This window comes from Ambystoma mexicanum, chromosome 2p (assembly GCF_040938575.1).
Source record: "Ambystoma mexicanum isolate Mex_15411 chromosome 2p, UKY_AmexF1_1, whole genome shotgun sequence".
Taxonomy (NCBI): Eukaryota; Metazoa; Chordata; class Amphibia; order Caudata; family Ambystomatidae; genus Ambystoma; species Ambystoma mexicanum.
In genome coordinates, this window is record NC_090923.1 from 1,045,479,598 (window position 1) to 1,045,499,481 (window position 19,884).

Consider the following 19,884-nt stretch of genomic DNA (forward strand, 5'->3'; position numbering starts at 1 on the left):
TTCAACAACCTTTCCTTCTGTGCTAAGATTCCATGGTCTCCTTTTTTTCTGCTGCGCTCTCACGCCGCACCCTTCTCTCTGTCCCTAACTTTTTCCTCACACTTTTTATGCTGACGTTTGTCCCCTACTGATTACCTTTTTTCCCGGTGGTAGTTTTTCCTGTTCTCTATTACTCAGATTACTTCTTAGCCCTCTTGATCCCTTCCATACTTCATTACTTATTAAATCTAGTTTCTTAGATCTTTAATCAGGGGAAGATGCATTTTGCTAGTTATACAAACAGATGATGAAAATAACCAATTCAAAAATGGGCATAAGGTAAGAAGGGTATGGAATTGGGGTATAATGCATGTGAAAAGGATCAGTGTTTGCTTTATGTAGAGGGCAATATATAGCCATATCTGCTAATGTAATCAGATACTTTATGATATGGTACACATTTTGTGTGACAGTTGTGGTTGCATAAATTCTAAAATTATATTGGGTGCCTGGCAAAAGAAAAAAAAACCTCAAGGATTGGGTAAACCTCTTTTCCCAACGTTGAAAGCAAATAGAGACAGAAAGTACTGATAGTCTGAGGGGAGAATATTTGGTACACATTCAGTGCATTGTAATTGTAAAGTGTGTGCAGCAATTACTTTTTTTTTCATTCAACTCTGATTAGGTCCATAGTTTCCTACCACTAGTGTGATTGGATGTTGCAGATGAAGCAAACTCTTTCAATGGTAAGAGCTTGCTCCCTATTTGCATACATGGGTTTTACCATCCTTTAACGTTTTGGATGTTTTTAAACCAATCTTGAAGAGTAAGAGCACTTTTAAAATTAGTGACAATGAGTTGTTGTGCAGCTTTTAGGAGGTAAATGACCAGGATCATTTGAGTCAAGATGGCCAGGGGAGAAACATTTTAGTTACTAGAAGTGTGTTGGGAAAGAGGTATTTAATCCAGCTCTTAACCTCTTAACAAGGTCTTAAAGTTTCAACAGAACAAATGCACAGAAGACAACTTACAACATTTAATGGCATATCATTTTACAGGAAAAGCTTCAGATCTGGGCAATTAACAACTAATTCCAAAAATTAAAGAATACATGAAACAATCTAGCTTTTATTGGCTTCCTAAAATCAAAGGTGGCAGATTTAGCCTTAAATTCCACTCTGACTATTGTATAAAGACACAATTTTACGTAGGATGGCGCATGATTATTTATTTTCTTGAATAGTGACCTTGATTTGTAAGACCTCTCTCCTGCAACTTCTGCATTATGCTCCAGAAACATTGAGTTTTATAGCCTTGAAAAGTGGTGTAGATGTCAAACTATTTGAGCGAGACAGGACATTTTATGCTATATGTGGGCAGAAAGTGGCCAGCCAGCACAAATGGCAAAGATGAGGCACAACACAATGAAGGATCTTGGCCGCAAAGACTGAAAGAAAGTAGCACTGCCTACTGGGGAGGGCTCTGATGGTCTGGGAATACGTTACATTGATCAAGTGTTGCTCTATCCTTGTTCCCTTGATTATTCGTTTGCTCTTTTTCCCATACGTTCTTTCCATTGTTCCCCTTTTTTGTTAGTTTCTCTTGTTTCCTTGCTCATTTCCTCTTTCCTTTGTATATAATTCTACCTATTCTTCCTACTTGCTTTATTTTTCACTTCCTCACATCTATTCAAACCATCGCTCCCATTCCTTAATTACGTCTGGTTGTCCCAGCGCCTATGAATCCACTTTCTCCGATTGATTCCCTAATAGCCATTGTCTCCATTCCAAGCCCTTCATTTCTTTTGCTAGTTTGTTAATTGTTGTTCACTGTACACTGTTAAGTAGCGCATTAACTGTGCTTTCGGTTTCAGGGAAAGAAGCTCTGGACCATTCAACTTCCATCTGCAATTATGACCATGAGTCTGATGGACCAGAAGTCCCGTGGATTTCAGGCAGTGTTGGTGGGCCTGGCCAACATGGAGGTGCATATGTTCCGTGACAAAAATCTGCTCCATGTCATCAAGACTCAGGTGTGTGCTTCACTAGCTTCTTCTTCCCACATTGGCTCTGTTAGCATGTGAGCCTATGAAGCATTGCAGGCAGTATTTTGAGTTTGGATCGTCCGGTCAATGGAGAGGTGCTGTTATTCATGATGGCAACTTAAAAGATTCAGGGAAAGGTTGGGTTTTGTCAAATTATTGCAGACACTTTATGTACTTTGGCCTTTCTCTGATACCCATGTAGGTTGTGTTCATCTAGGCTGGGCTTGTGTGTAGTTTGAATTGGTTACAGAATGTTTTTTCTGGTTATTAATGCCCTATTTGAACACCTTTGGTAGAATGTTCCCAGCAAACCTAAGTGGCAACATTTGCTGCTCCTTGTTAAATTAGTTCAATTTAGGACTCCGCTGAAGGCTCTTTTTCACTTCTTGGTAATTGTAATTTGCAAAGACGGTTCAAAATGTAAATGTTCAGTGTTTATCCCTGTTTGCAACACCCTGTTTGCAGAGTGTTGGGTCTGCAGAATTCCCAGGCTGGGTCTATTGGTGTTGCTGCTGCTGCTACAGCGACTGAGTGTGCTGGAGAGTCTGTCTACCCCCTCCATGGTCTGCTGTAACCTTTAAAGTCACCACAGCGGACGCAAAGCAGAGTGTTCGCAGTAGGGTGAGGATCTACTCTGCACGACATAAATTGGAAGGCGCTGATACTTGGTTGGAAGCGGAGCAGGAATTCAGGGCATTGCAACGTACGAAGAGCCAGGTACGGTTGAACGCTAAACTGGCTGCTTTCGATCCAGCATGCGGGATGGTGGCGTCCTCGAAGGAAATTGTACATGGTTGTGATCTCCCTGCCCCTGGAAAGGGAAACAGAGGCCCGGCGTATGGTGCCGTCCCTGCTGTGGCTGACTTGGGTGTCACGAGCATACCCCCCCGCCTCCCACCATGCATAGGAACAGAATCTTCGACTCCCTTGAGGCAAGCTGTGGTGAGAAGTGATGTGGAACTGACTACTATAGGAGCCGTCGAAGTAGGCAAGCCTGTAGTCCCCTCGGGAGATGCTTTCAGTGAGGCGCGAGTCTCTGCGAAGAAGGGATTAAACAGTGTGGCGCCGATTCAAACATCAGTAAACATGGGGAAAAAACAGCGACCTGGATAGAACCTCAGAGAGACTCTGGAAAAAGAGAAGCTATTCGACCTCAGACATGAGAAATCTTAATGGCATTCTAAGCCCAAAACAGAGCGAAATACTATCTCTTGTCCACAGGACATAGAAGAGATGGGTCACCCTGCTTCTCTAAAGCCTGGGGAAAGGGTGTCTTCGGCGAGTGTGCTGACAGTTGAATTAACAGATCAGGATCTGTTAAACTGTGCATCACAAGTTAATGCAAACACTGAGGACTCCACCGCCCCTATGAATGCTATGGTGAATCTCCCCTCAATAGACCTGATACTTGACAGGCTGGTACCGCAAGTAATGCCTAATAGTGTATTTGTGAATATGGAGTCGGAGGAACGGCAACAATTCGAGTTGGACTGGGCTTCCTCGTTAGAGATGGCAGCACAGTGCGTTACTGAAGAGGGATTGGAGTCGAAAAAAGGAACAAATGGCCTCAACAAATGAGCTGTTTTAAAAAATGTGCAAAGTTTAGTTTAGTTTAGTTTAGTTTATTATTTGTATAGCGCGCCATACCCTGGAGTATCAGGGCGCAAACAGACAAGGATATGCTCAACTTGGTTACAGGTACATAGAAATCAGATGAAGGTGCAGAGATGCGCTGAGCTTGGTACAGATATGCTCGGCTAATTGCAAGTACAGGAAAAGGCAGGAAGTGTAGACATAGACATCAGCAATATTACAGCAAGCAGATATGAACAAGGAGAGATCAAGGACAGGGGAGTGAAGTGGACTTAAACTTAAGAACCGTTGAGAGGGTTGACATTGGGAAGGAAAAATTCCCTTTGTGTGAGCCAGACCCCTGACAGAAACTATTGACAGATTTGAGTGCCTGTGAGAGTCCCAACTCCAATGTAAGATCTTGGAACCAGGACAAAAGAAAACTCAACTCAGGCAGCCAGGATCACTAAAGACATTGCTCAGTTTGCGCTGAAAATATGCAGAGGCTTGGAAGTAAAAGGAAAAACGTCAGAAGGAATAGGGGTGGGGGCGAGGACTTGAGGGAGTTCAGCCCAATACCAGCAAAAAAACAGAACTGGAAGCTGACCCATCCAAGGTGTGCAGGAAAACGGCTATGCCGTTGGTACAGATCAAAAACAAGTACGAAGACCTATGCTCATCAAATAGCCCATAAAGGAATGTCTACCAGAGGACGGTCTCCAGTAGCTTCACAGATTCCTCAGATTCAGAGTATATCTGTGACAAAGAACAAGCGCCAAGAGGAAAATTGATTTAAAAAATTGTCATTGCGGCCACACTAAGGGCAGACAAACAGCTGAAGACACAGCTCACCAACCAGTGTGGGTAAATAAAACTGCAAACCTCAATTCTCTTGGCAGTAACAATTACTCTTGCTGCTTATTTAAAATTGTATGAGACTCAGAGCAAACATTTTAAAGACCAATCAACATTAATTGCTCTGATGAATTTGAAATTAATTATTGTGGAAAACTTCATACAATCTATCCGAGAGAAGAAAGGCAGCGCAAAATAAATGGAGGGGTTGATACTGAAATCTCTGATTGATTTATTACAAGATGCCAAATCGGATAAGAGGATTTTTTTGGATGGAGTGAGAGAAATGACCTCTTGGTCAAATACTCAAGAGTGCAAAAATGAATACAGTTGGTATTCTAGAGGAGGGCGGTGAGTCTAACGGAAGAACCAACATTAGCCCGGTGATCACAGGGGGAACTCATAGTTTATTAAAGTGGAACCACTGGTACCCCCGACATTGAGCTCCTTACACACGACCCAGAGACGGGAAAGAGTATCAAATAATCAAAATCAAGATCCTATCACAACACAAAGGACAGTAGCTGTGAATGCATTTATCCATAGTGCTGTTGACAAGCCGGAGATTAATCTATGGCGGCCCAAGAAAGGTATAGGAGTGATAAGAGGAAAGGAAAGAAAAATCCTTTCTCTATTTTTGAACACAGCAAAAAACTCAGCCGGGGGCAAACCAGTCCAAAAACCCCAAAACATCAACAATGTGGGAAAAAATAAACTGTGTGGATCCCGAAGTTTCCTTAGGAAACTGAACACCTTGGAAGTGGGCAAACCATCACGGAAGGACTACAGGACTAAAAGGGAATCGATTGTGGGATTATGATCCCAGTACCATGTGAAGGAAGCCTCTATGGACGCTAGACCGGAAGAAAAACAATATGAACATCTGGAGGAGAGTGTATTGGAACTGTTAGATCTGTCGCTATATGAAGATGAAATACCACCTACTACAGAAGAACTGATGAGAGTTGTCCAGGTCTTTCCTCCGGGAGATCAGGAGGCGGAGGCAGTGGATTTGCCAGGAGGTCAATTGAGCGCCCCTATATTCCTCACCCTAAGTGAAAAGAGAGCAAAATCAAGGCCTGGGTTGTATGAAGAGGCAGATTCACTGACAGAGGAATCTTTATTGGAGGTATTACTTGAGAAATCAAAAAAAGATTGTTGTCCAACAGGCATGGAGATTAAAGGCGGTAATAGATCAACCAAAAGTCAGAGTGAATGGGAAACCACAGGGAAAGAAAGAACATAAAAGTGGGAGGAAAATGGAGTGCGTGCATCACCAGGAAAGAATCTTAAACGCTGATGATGGTCTGATTCTAAATAGATCAAACTTTGACTCTTCTTCACCTTGTCACAATACTCAAGGTCATTAATATGGATGACATCAAGATTGTGACCCTATTCACAAGCTTGATGGCCTTGATAACATTAATGATGGATGCTAGGGAAGACAACGCGCATTGGGATTTGATCTAGAGGGGATGGACCTCTCTAGAAACCGCCAGACTGAACGGATGGGGGTGTAACGCTCACCTGATTCCCGCAGAGGCGCCGGTCTTGACTGGGTGAATGCCGTATCTTCAAAGGTGATGTGTAACACACGGTTGGCTCTTTGGGCTGGACCTCTGTGCACTGTATGTCTGACTCGAAGTGTAAGATGTCTGCAGATAGAAAATATGGGATTAATGAACTGGGGTTATTGGGTGCCTCTCTCCTCTTCCCTTTCTCTTCTCCTGTAGAACCCCAAAGGTTAACGCCCTCACCTTAGGTAAGTGAACGCCGAGCTCTCCATCTGCCTCGGGGCAGGGTGCCGTAACCAGTTTCTTCACTGGATAAGGGTGCAGGCCTCTTGACCTCAGAGGACTGCTGTCCGTCGTTAACTGCACGAACGGTAAGTTCTGGGCACTTCAAATGTCTTAAAAGTCTTTTGTAATGATATCTCTTGTTTTGCAGGGTTCCGGCGATGGCGGATGGCGGGCTGATGAGAGTTGAGGATCGAACCCGCGTGAGGAATAGAAGCGCCTGGAAGCACGTAAGTAAGCGTTTGTAGCCTGCTTCACGATGCGCACTAACTGTCCCTTTTATCTTGCAGGTACAAGTTCGGAGCTTTAGAGAAGCTGAAGGGTGCTGGAATACCCACTAGATTCGGCGTGGGAAGGAGTAATGGCACGTGAGTAATAAAGTTGCCCAATGTCTTTAAACGCACCTTCTTTTGTCTTTCAGATGCGGGATGCAGCGCCGAAGGCCTCCGGAGCGTGCGAAGAGCTGGTAAGCTTTTGACTTTCAGATGCCGGAATGCAGTGCGAAGACCTCCGGAGCGTGCGAAGAGTAGGTAAGCCTTTGTCTTTCAGATGCCGGAATGCAGCGCGAGGCGTTGGTGACAGCCGATGGACCAGGTAAGAGATGCGCTGCCACTGAAGACCGTAGTGCTAACCTGTTCTTTCTTTGTCTTTACAGGTGCTGCTGAAGACTGGATTCCAGGATGGTAAGCCTTTGTTCCCTTAGGCCCAGGATCAGAAGCAGAAGACACGATGAGCGTTCTGCTGCAGAGAATGCAGAATAACGCAAAGCAAGATTCATCCATCGGGTGTGGTTTAAATAGCCTCCTGTAGTGCTTAGGTGTCTCCTTCCACAGCCACGCCTAGGTAAGAAAAGAGTTCCTGCTTTCCAGAAGAGTTCCAGTGTTCTGAACCTAGGGAGTGGCTCCTGCCCCACCCAACAGGAAAAGTAGTCCCAAACAGAAGAGGATCAGGGGTTCAACTGGCAGGTAAGTAAGCAGCATGGTCTGCTGCAGGTAAATCCACCCAAGCATTATGAGCCCGGCGCTTCCAGCGCTGGGGCTGGGCATCTTTATGAGCCTGGTGCCACTGGCGCCAGGACAGGGTCCAAAAGGTCCCAATTGGGACTGGCTGGCACTTGGAACCGGGGTTATGGGTCTGCTTCCAAGGGAGTCGGGCAAGTCCTGATCTTTTGGAAGCAGAGATCATGACAGGGGGAGACCACTAAGAATTCAAGATCTTGAGTTGTCGACATGTCTCCTCTGATTAATTCCATGCAGAGGCCCTCAATTTGGAAACCCCAATTGGGGAGCCATTATGCTCCTAAAAAAAATCAGTAATGGTCGAAAGGCATCCCCAGTGCGGACAAATAAGGAAAAATGCACCTTACAACAGATCAAAATTACCGTTCAAGGAAGGGGAATCAAAGAAGCGTCAATGGCAAGTGAAACTCACAAACAAATCAATAGGATTCAATTTCAATACCAAACATCCTGGACTTGTTTGGCGGGTTTCCTAGCTGCAAACTATCCGGAGTAGAGCCAGAAGAAGGAGAGTCCAAGAAACTTGGAAATTGGGAGCTAGAACACCTGTGGATCTAGTCATCTATTCAATGAAGTGCTACCAACGATCTTAAACTAGACATAATATGTATCCAAGAATCTTGGTTTAAAGAGCCCCCACTATTAGACGGATATGGGGTTTACTGAAATCCTGCAAAGGGAGGAACAAGGGTCAGACCATCGTCTGGCCTTTTGATGCTGTTAAGAAATGGCTTAGAACTCAGAGTACTGCAGATGATAAACCCAAACCCTTATATACAGATGATATGGATGCAATTACAAAAGGAAGATGAGAGACGAAAGGATTTACTCTTAATACATTCGTTTTTGAATCCGGATGTTCAGGAAGGAGTAACCTTTATCGATGTGGTAACGGACGTGATGGATCAAATGTTGGAGGAACACGCAAACATAGGAATAGTGATCTGCGGGGACTTAAATTGAGATTGCTGTACAGGAACTGGGAGCACTAAGCAAACCTAGTGGAAAAAGGAATTTGAAAAACCATCATGGCTTGGGAGTGGATGGAGGAAATGGAGCTAAGAGGGATGCATCTTTCAAATGGAAACATCAGGGGTGATATTCCAGCTGCCACCACATGGCCAAATGGCGTTCATAGGTCTACTTTGGACTACTTTCCTGTATCTGAAAACCTCCTCCCGGCGGTTGCATCTATAGTGGTGGAACACGTGGCCCAAAGTGACCATCACCCGCTTATAGTGAGCATTACAGAAATGATCACTGGAAACTCCCAAAGATAAAAGCAATGGGTGGAAGTTAAGGAGGGTCTGAATAGAGTGCATATACAACCAAAATATATCCCCCAAATATCTAAAGACCTTAGGGTATGGCAGAATCATGAGCCGGAAGAGGTGGAGTGTGGTCAGATCTTGTCAGCCCTTAGAGAATCAAGAGGGGGAATTCTAAAACCAAGATTTAAGCATACTCAGATCTATGATATGGAGGTAGCATCACAAAAGAAGCTACTAAGGAAAGACCTACGAAAGTTGAAAGACTCCAATTTAACAAACAAGAAGGAGCTCATAAGAAAAAGGAGGAAAAGATATAAGAACTGGCATAGGCTACAGAAGGCTAGGCTACTCCAAAGGGATGCTGAAAGTATGTTGAAGGCTCTCAATAACCCAAATAGCAGGAACCTTTACCAGCTATTGAATGACAGGGGGCAGTCAATTGGTCCACACTTATTAAATCCTATACCGGAGGAGGTTTGGGTCTCCCACTTTAAGAAGCTGTTTTGAAAATCAAACAAATATACCAACACAGAGGGACCCCGGAGGGGCACAGTGAAAGCGCTGGGACATCACATTTGAGAGAGAGGAGATTACTTTGCTTATAAAAAAAGCAAGTCAGACCCGAGCTCCTGGCCCGGGTGGTATATCGAATGCCATCCTGAAAGCAGCTCTGGAACAGTGGGCTGAGTTTTGTGAAATCCTATTCAGAAAGATACTAGAAAAAGGTGAAATCCCCAAATCATGGATCTGCGATTGTGGTCCCAATATTCAAACAAGGGGACTGCCAAATTCCAACCAACTACAGGCCAATCGCCCTAATTGATGTTTTGGGGAACGTTTTCGCAATGATCATCTTAAAGCGACTGAAAGATTGGATCAAGGAGACAAGTAGCTTTGACAAACGACAGACGGGTTTTGTCAAAGAGGTTGGGTGTAATCAGAACCTATTACTACTCAGTCTCCTAAAATCACGAGCCGCCCACAAGAAGGAGAAAGTATATATGGCCAGCATCGATCTGCAACAAGCATTTGATAGTATAGATCGTGATATATTATGGAAAAAATTTAAATCTAAAGGATGTCTGAGAGATCACCTAAAAGTCATCAAAGATCTATACTCTGGAACAAACATGCAGATCCAATTGGACCAACAAGGGAATCTCTCAAACAAGATTGATACAGACACTGGGCTGAAACAAGGATGCCCGCTCGCCCCAACCCTATTTAACTTCTTTATTGAAGACATGGAAGAGGTGTTCAAGGACAAAACGTCCTTTCCCCAAAAAATCAATGGCATAGAAGTAGATTGGTTATTAAATGAAGATGATTTGGTCCTCCTGGATCGGACCACAATTGGGCTGCAGAGGAAACTAAACATCCTACAGAAATATGTGGACTGGAACAATTTGAAAATGAATGCTGCCAAATCAGAGATAATGGTGTTTGGGGCCGGGAGAGGCAGGAGGGAAAAAGAGAGTTGGTTGATAGATGGGAAACGCCTAACCACAGTAAATTAACTAAAATATCTAGGGACAGTGATAAATGTATCCAAAGGCGAGAAGCTGTAGGTCGACTGTCTGAAGAAAAAAAAAATCTTACTGCCTAACTACTACATGTAACTACTATATGCATAAGGTGTCACCAGTTCTTATTTTTGGAACAGAGGCTTGCCTGAGTATGCGCAAAGAAGTGTGGGACTACCTGCAAGGCTTTTTATGAAAAATAATTCTACACTTACCATTGGCTGTCCCTCTGGCTATGACTTGCCACAAATTGGGCTTAACTTCATTGTATGCCAAGGTACTATGGAATAAGTTAGCACTATTCAGGAAAGCAAACCTGGAAGATTGGCCCCCCAACTTGAAGTGATTAAGTTAAGTGAAAAAGGTGCAAATGATTGGTGTTTAAACCAGTGGGGGAAGGATTGCACATCATTACTTCAGAATTTAGGTACGTCCATAGAGACTGTGTAAAATCCAATGCTGGTGAAAAAGATCCTATAGGCGGATGATTGGAGAATAACAGAAGAGAAAAGAGCTTTGTCTGGAACACATACCTTACTGGGAAATAACTATGGTCATCTAAATGTTACCCAAGGGTATTTGATGAAATTTCCAAATAGTAAGCAGCAAGATCTGCTGTTGAGGTTCAGACTGAACTTATTGCACAATCAAACCATACTCAAGAGATATGGCAAGCATCTGAGATTGGATAAATGCCGGCTATGTGACAAACATCTGACTCTATTTTGTACAAAGCTGAAAGACTTTAGGTCTATTCATCTATATAAAGAATTATACAAAATAGTAGGTTTAGATGCAGAGAAATGGTGGGAGCTTGTGTGTGGTGCTCAAGATAAGAGTCAATTTTGCTTTGGTGAAATTCCTGGAAGCCACCTTAAAAAAACTGAAGGCGGGTGGCGGAGTATAGCAATTTCATATTATGAATATGAACCACTGGGTCACAAAGAGAAATTAAATGTTTAAGTTTGGAGGGTAATGGAAGCTTATGGAGTTTTGTAGGGAAAGTGAAAAGTTTGTAATAAACTAAATACACTAATGTTTTAAAAAACAATTATCATTTTTTGTAAGCAGTCACTATTTTGTCAAATACACTCGGGCACAGGGAGGTGGCATAATGTACTACGAAGTGTACACTGGGGTAAAAATGGGGAGGTCTGGATTCCAACACAGTTGTTATAAATCGACAATTTATCCAATACACCACACATAGCTACAAAAGCGATCCATGTTTATTTTAATGAAAAGTAATTGCTTCGCATATCCATTTTTTAAAAAGATTATGCATTGTCTGCTAATAAGAATCCTTGACAAAACATATAGGTCCTGCAATATTTACGATCAGGTGCAGCCAAACACAGCCATGCATGGCTTTCATATGCTAGGCATATCCTCAAATGCCAAGGTACTTGCTTGTAAGTACATTCTTCTATGTACAATCATTGTATACCAAATCTGTGTGCTGCCATTTTATTTCAGGAGCAGCCTTTTTTTTAACTTTACATGCAGATGTACTGTACATTCTCATATGCTTTGTTATAGCTGTCAGATTCCAGGCGCACCCATATATGCTTGATACAGCTGCCATATGCTCAGTGCGTCAGGGTTGACGGTAAAGAAAGGAGACAGACTATTTGAATTAAATAAAAAGTTACATTTTTAGGGGGCGTGGCTGGGAGCCGACCGTGCAGCATGGCTCTTTAGGTGCTCCTGGACAGCCCCGTCATCGGAGTGAATTCCCTGCGGCCTGGGGCTCTCACCGAGCCGATCTTAGAATCTACAGCATTATGAAGTCCTGCTGCATCAAACGGGTGGAGTTGGCAGCGATTATATGCCTTCTGAAAGCCTGGTGAGCCGTGTTCGCTCCCGTCGGACAGACGTTGGGAAAATCTAAAATGGCGACCGGGTGCCCGTAGCACTCGAGGCCCCAGAGGGGGAGGGGCACCCCTCCGCTTCATCTTCTGCGGCCACTTTTCCAGCGAGCCACCGGGAGAAGCCTCATCGGACGGAGCCTTCTCCCCAGCCCGGATACATCATCGCCCCGCAGGGGTCTCCGGCGACTGCCAGCGGGACCCGAAGCATAGCTGATCAGTGGGATACAGCCCGCGACTCCAAGCTCTCCGAGGGCACGGCCCCCCCCCCAACCGGGAGGCAATCCAGCGGACCACAAAGCGGGGATCCCCTCATAAACTTTTCTTCAGGTAAGAGCGCCTTCTGCCTCGGCCGAGTCTGGTTGGGACACCGCTGAATGCTCTTCCCGACGCTCAGAGTGGCCTTGGCACTCCGCCCTCCCGCCCGGAACCCAGCGTACCCGCCTTGAGCCCTCTGCACGCCGCCCCAGTGGACCCTACATGCACTGCTGGAGCCGGGACCCGCGTGGAGAGCCCCCGAAAATCTAGAGCTACATCGGGGGGTATTCCTTCATCTAAAGCAGCACCTCTGCCCGACACCAGCAGCCCTCGATCAGACTATCCCCCACCGACAGAGTCTGGCCCACCGGTCCTGCAAAAAACCAATCGCCGGGCAGCTCACAAAACCACTCTGTAAGCATCCCCTTCGCCCGTCTGAACTGACCATCAACGGAGGGAGGCTACTGGACCTGTCTGGCAGGGATGGACCCGGGATCTATGAGTGGTCTCGGCGGTACAGCAGCAGCTCCTCTTCCCTTGCTCCCACCGCTCGGCGGTACCATGCCAAAGAGTGGTAAATCGGTGAAACAAGCAGATATTACAGCAATGATGTCCAACTCTGGCCAGAACAAGGTGGGCGGGACCGACCGGACCGCTGCCGCGACATCCAGCACTCTTCCTTCACTGGAGCAACCGCAAGCCGAGCATTCCGCCACCAAAACAGACTTAAAAGACCTTATAGCAGCCCTTACCAAGGAGATCCATAAGGGCACGGAGGAAATCACCAAGAAGATCGCATCTCTTGACAGAAGGGTGGAGGAGGTGGAAAAGCGCATAGAGGAGGTGGAGAATGGCCTTTGTGACAACGCTTTTGAATTAGAGTGTGGCCTAAACAGAATCGCAACCCTGGAAGCCAGATGTGACACACTCAAACAGGAGGACAGCGAGAACCGCTCCCGGCGTGACATCCGCATCCGCGGGATCCCCACCTCAATCACTAACGCTGATCTCGAGAGCTTCGTCAAAGACCTGCTCAGGTTCATTATAACCCTCCCAGACAGCGCCCCGCTGGAGATCGACAGAGTCCACCGTACGGCACCTAGGCAAGCTTCATCCCCCCAACCCCCTTCTGATGTGCTCGCCCGGATCCACTTCTTCAGGGTTAAAGAGGAAATAATGAGAGAGGCCAGACTATCAAAACATATCACTTTTAGAGGAGCAAACATCGCACTATTCCAAGACCTGTCGAGCATAACCCTTCAAAAAAGGAGAGCCCTTCGTAACCTTACAGAATGGCTTCAGGAAAAGAAAGTTCAATATCTATGGGGCCACCCCACATCTCTGTGCTTCGAGTGGGAGGGTGCGCGCAGGCAAATCCGGAACCTCAAGGAGGCAAGCCGATTCCTAGGAACAAAACCCGCAGACAAGGACTCTGATCATGCTACCGGTTCTCAGTCCCAGCCCGGCTCGCCTATATCCAACCGCTGGTCCCGGGCGGGTGGGCGGCGTAGGCCCCGGGGCCCTCGGAAGCAGCATAACCCGGACTTATCGGAGGTCCCCGCTCGTCCTTCGGTTGCCGACTCTCCAGGCTAAAATCTTTCTTCTCTTGGTTATCCCCCGCAACCCCTGATTTTCATCAGCTATACAGATTCCCCGCATCCTACGCGGGAGATTACGATAACATCCAATACCCAGGGAGGCAGCAATAGGCGCGCATCCTAGAACACTCCCCCAGGCCCATATGCTCTACACAGCCCCTCGATCCTTTATTCCATGACCCGGGTGGCTTCTCTGTTCACTTAGTGGGATGCAACTTCCGGCGGGGGGGCCCGCAAGTAACCACACAAATGAGCTTTATGGTCTCATTCCCACAGTTACGGGGTATGGTGGGGGCCGTTTTGGGTTTAAAGAACTGTTCAACTCCCCAAAATCCCCAGTTAATGGTTATAGTTTTATTAGTAGACATCGGTAATTGCAGCACAATACCACGCTCACTCGAGAAGGTCCCACAGCCCTGCAGCCCTTGCATAGCTCGCCTGCACAATTCATGCTATGCACCCAGTAGTAATGGACCCTAATAACGCTAGAGAGGTCCGCATCCTGACCTGGAATGTCCAAGGTCTCAATCCCCCCAGGAAGCACAAATCGTTGGAGCACAGGCTGACAGCTCTAAATGGAGATAAAGTAATTCTCCAGGAGACTCATCTCCTTCCAGCTGACGAACACCGAATCAAATTCAAGCGCTTCAAACAGAGCTTTTTCACCTCTGGCGGGGAGAAGAAGCGAGGGGCAGCGGTTCTCTTAAGTGACAAATTCTTCCTTTATCCAACCCCACGGTTAATAAAGACCCATCGGGCAGATACCGTCTCATCCGGGGTCATATTGCAGACCAACCAATCACAATCGCTGGGATCTATGCCCCAAATGCAAATCAGGAAAAATTCATAGCTGAGCTACTCCCCCGCCCCCCCACTCCTAACTTTTACCTCAGCACATCTCCTAGTCGGAGGAGACTTTAACTTAGTTCCTGACCCCATAAAGGACAAGTCCCTACCCCCATCCAACCCCGACTTCTCCTGAGCCCTGGCATTCGCTAGATTTCTCAGGGAATCGGGCACGGTTGACTTATGGAGGGTAGCCAATCCTGACACACATGACTACACGTTCTTTTCAAACGCACACGGTGGCCATTCCCGAATCGATGTGTTACTGGCTTCCAGTACCTTATTCCCTTGCTTTAGCAACATCGAAATCCATACAAGGACGGTGTCTTACCATGCACCAGTCTCGGCAAACCTCTCTATCTCGGGAGGCCCAGACCCCCCTCCTAGATTCTGGAAGCTCAACGACTCCTTGTTACTGGATCAGGTGATCAGGAGCGAGGCAGAAAACTCATTGGTCAACTACTTTAAAGAAAACCAGAACCCCAAAACCCCAATCGAGCTGTTATGGGAGACCATGAAACCGGTTATAAGAGGGGTATTTATTAGCGCCGCCTCTGAACAATTTCGAGTCTCCAAACGCCTCACACAATCCTTAGAGTCCAAACTTTCCTCCCTAGAAAAAGATCTAAAAACCCAATACTCCAGAAAGGCGGACGGGGAACTAAAAAAGGCGAGGAGGGCTTTGGAGATGCACTTAGCCGACCACACCGCGAAGGCGCTGGCATTCACAAAACAATTTTACTATCACAAAAGCAATAAGGCAAACGGGCTGCTAGCGTACAAATTACAGAAAACTCACACTAGAAACAACATCACTAGTCTTAAGGGGTCTGATGGGATAAGTAAATTTGCCACCCCAGACATAATTGAAATCCTGCTTGACCACCATAAAGCAGTAATGCCAGGTCCACCCACATCTCAAAAGATTAGAGTCCAACAGCAGCGTTATTTGAAATCCTTTCACACCCCCACAGTCTCTTCATCCCTGAGCTCCCTGGAAGCCCCGATCTCCGCAGAGGAAATTCTAGATGCCATTAAATCGCTTAAGAATACCGCCCCAGGCCCGGATGGGCTAACGCCCAAGTTTTGGCACACATGATAATTTGCTCACATCCTGACCCCACAACTAGCATTGCTATTTAACTCATTTCTATCTATCAAAAAGGTAACACACACTATGGCCGAATCAACCACCATCTTACTGCAGAAGCCGGGAAAGGACCCTGAGCAAGTGGCCTCTTATAGGCCAATCGCCCTAATGAATACGGACGGGAAAATATACTCAAAGGTCCTTGGGGACAGACTGGCTACGATTCTTCCCGAGCTAATTCACAAAGATCAGACAGGCTTTATCCCGGGCAGAGGAACACAAGATAACATCAGGCGCACACTCAATATCGAGTCCGCGAACAGGATGAACACTCCGCTCCTGGTAATCTCTCTCGACGCACATGAGGCGTTTGATCTAGTGAACTAGGACTTCATCTGGTACACCCTCTCCCATATGGGCAGGGTCAAAACGTTATAACCTGGTTAATGGCATGCTATGTACACCCATCAACACAACTCTGAGTCAATGGGAGGAAATCGACAAGCATCCCTATGTCCAGGGGGACTCGCCAGGGGTGCCCGTTATCTCCCTTGGTGTTTGCCCTCTCGATGGAGCCATTCGCAGCAAGAATCCGCCTCAATCCTAACATCAAGGGGGTCATGGTGGGCGGACTGAACACAAGGGTGCGCTCTACACCGACGATGTACTTTTAACCATCACTGACCCAGCCAGCTTGCTACAGCCCCTTCTCGATCAATTAGAAGCGTTTGGAACATGCTCTAGGTTCAGGGTGAACTATGACAAGTCCTCTGTCCTTCCCATCAACCTCCCGAGGCGCCAGGGAAGCACCTTGTGTCCTGAGTTTCCAATCCCATGGGCCAACACCTCGCTGGAATACCTGGGCGTCCAGATCCCCAAATCCGGCCTACTAATCTACAAACACAACTTCCCTCAGCTGTTTACGCGCAGATCTGAAATGGTGGGACAAACAAGAAATCTCGTGGCTGGGCCGGGCCGCCGCGTTAAAAATGAACTTACTCCCCAGAGTACTATACCATTGCCACGCGCTCCCAACTCATATTCCGGAAGCGGATCTTGCCTCCCTACAACGGGATATCATGAAATTTATCTGGGGGGGGGGGGATACCTCGCATTGCCAGGAAAATCATGATCCGCAGCCGACAACTCGGCGGCCTGGGGGTCCCTGATATCTCCAGATATCGGCGTGCAGCTCAACTCACGCACGCTTACAACTGGACCCGCTTAGTAGATCGCCCAGCCTGGTTGCAACTGGATGACGCATGGTGTAAATCCCCCCTTTCTGACTTGCCTCACATCCAATCTTAGAAAACCCCACAAGCAATGTCTCCGCTTCCAGCAACTTATAACAAACAGAAATGGGGAATCAAGACTTCACTGGGCCCACTAACCCCTATCTGGAGTAACCCGGGCTTCTCCCCTGGCCTTTGCACCCGTAGCTTCACCATATGGCAGGAGGGCGGTCTCCACAGAATCTCAGGCTTCTTAAAGGAAGGCCAGCCGCTTACCTTTGAGGACTGTAAGGTGGAGTTCAATGTCACCGAGGAGGAACGATTCCGATATACTCAGATCCGGTACTGGATCTCACAACACCCCGTCAGAGAACGTGGCTCCAGGGACCTAACCCCCCTCGAACTATCACTGACAGCATCCCCTCCAAAAGGTAAGATTTCCACCCTCTACAAACTCCTAGAAAAAGCTAAACCTGAAGCGAAGGAAAGGTACATGCTGAACTGGGAGAGGGACTTGGGCCGCTTACTGGAGCCTGGTGTCTGGGACAATATTTGGTCTAGACTCCATAAAAGTACCCAATGTGTTAGCAATAGGGAAGGGGGATATAAAGTATGCTTCAGGTACTATATTACACCAACCCAACTACATAAAGCAGGCGCGAGGCCCTCACCGAACTGTTGGAGGGGGTGCACGCAAGAGGGCTCGCTTTTCCACCTCCTATGGGATTGCCCTAAGGCGGCGCACTATTGGAAGGGGGGTCCTGACGCATGTCCAAGCAATATCAGGCCTGAACATCCCGTGGGACCCCGGAATAATTCTGCTGGGTGACCCGGGGGAGGTGGATGTGCCGATGTCAGGAAACGCTGCTCGCCTTTGCACTCATCTACTATTGGCGGCCAAAATTGCCCTCGCTCGTCTCTGGAAGCACCACGAGGGCCCCTCTATCCCACTATGGTGGGCCAAGTGTTGGGACATTGTTACCATGGAAAAAATCACCTCATTCCCTTCCAGAACACTTGGGCCCCATTCATGGACTACGCAGACCGTTACCCGGCCCTTACACTAAAGCCGCCCAACTTCCGCTGGCTGAACTGAACTTCGCATGGACGCGGACTAGCCCAGTATTAAGACATTTCCCCCTCTCACCATTTTCCCGCCCAAACATTACTATGAATGAGTTGCATACTAAATTCCCTCTCCTATTATCTATTCCTTCCACTGTAATGAACTATTTTACCACAATCATGCGCTAACTCCGATGTCTACTGTTTAATTTGTTTCTTTCTTGTTGTCACTGATTAATACTTGAATAAAATGTTATTTTGAAAAAAAAAAGTTACATTTTATTCTTCTTTTCAAAACATTTTGTTTTTCGATTGGGCTCTTTCTAAGGTTTTAAGTCTTTTTAAGGTTTTAAGTCGAGGTTTTTGGGGGACCGCAGTTAAGGTGTCTTATTTCTTTCACTGGGCATTGTGATTCTCTTTTCTAGCATGTAGCATTGTTTGACAAAAGAGCGATTCTTGACTTGGACATTCTGTTTTCTTGCATGCAGTCTTGATTGATGAAAGGCAGTTTGTAGACCTTAAGACTCCTTTTCAGCATTAAGCGTTGCTTGACAAGACAGTTTTTAGACGTGCATGCTGTGACAAAATCTGCTTCCTGAACCTGGTTGTGTAGTGTAAGGTACCCAGGGGGGAATCTGGTGCGGCAACCCACTATTTGATGCCGGTCCATGGGGTGGTGTGATGAGGACCGGCTGGCTTCCTCCACCTTGCCACAAGCGCGAGGTAGGAGCTCGCCATATGGGAACCATATTGGGGTGCTGTTCCTTTAATGGATACCATGTTAATTTCCTGCAGACCTGAACATGCATGAGATGGCTGGGCAAAAGTATCTGAAAACTGTTAAACCAACAACCCAATCGGAGGCTAGCCGAATTAGCAACACTGTTAGGATAGATGCCTAAAGTGTCAGAGGAAGAGCAAGATACAATGGGTTCATTAAAATACCTGTCAGTTGACTGCTACAGCCGAGGGAGTGGTTCATGGAGGAAAAGCAACAAGCTCCAAAGGCAGCCAGGAGCATGCACAGCAGCAGTTTGCCCCTAGTGGTGAGGGTGAGGGAGTCCATTTCAAAGATGGTGGTGTGATCCTTTAATACATCAGTCACAAGGCCATGTCCTGGGCCCGATCTCAATTACTAGGAAAATGTTTTAGTTCCAACACTTATTCTCCTTGTAACTGGGAGCACACTATGATTATGGTTGATTATAAAATTTTGAGATAGGTAGGGGGGTGCAAGGGAGATGAACCGACCGTGACACTAGGTGGTGTACAATAATGAAAAAATTACAGGTGTCCACAGTCTTGTGGCACACTCCTGTCCCTCATACGTTGAACGAACAACCAACTATTAATAATATTTTAACAAAAATTCTTGACTCGTATCACATTCCCTGTGTGGTATAGTTTTTCATTAGATCAACAATATAATAAATCTTTAAACAGAAATTCAAAAGAACAAATTATTTAAACAATATAGTATACACTTTTGCAATTTTTCAAATTTCCAAATCTCCTTTCTGGAGTAGAGGAGAACAATAGTTCATAAGTTGTAAACAATTCTCTTCATTGTTTTACTTGTATTCATTTTCAGCAGTAGGTAGCATATGTTCATTCTTTGCTCAACGTGTTTCGGGAAGTCTTTCTCTTCTTCAGGAGCTGCTAGATCCTTTATATTGTTATGCTTCTTTCATTTCTATAATTAATTAGATCAAAATCATCTTTAAGTGACTGTGTTTATATATTCTCAAATCGTCACATTATCGGTCATGCTTATTTCTGAGGTTAGTAATCACCTGGATGATGCTCCATAAATGCCCATTTCAATTTTACGGAAGAAAGTCCTGTTCCATGCAGTCTGGTCTAGA

At 46.1% G+C, this 19,884-nt stretch overlaps 1 protein-coding gene across 1 annotated transcript in view; it reads left to right on the forward strand.

Moving 5' to 3' along the window:
* Positions 1 to 19,884, forward strand: part of BBS1 (Bardet-Biedl syndrome 1) — a 1,034,601-nt gene that overhangs the window by 487,533 nt on the left and 527,184 nt on the right. Inside the window, exon 11 of the mRNA XM_069644936.1 lies at positions 1,853 to 2,011. Coding sequence (XP_069501037.1) covers positions 1,853 to 2,011 — 159 coding nt within the window. The remainder of the gene's footprint in view (positions 1 to 1,852; positions 2,012 to 19,884) is intronic.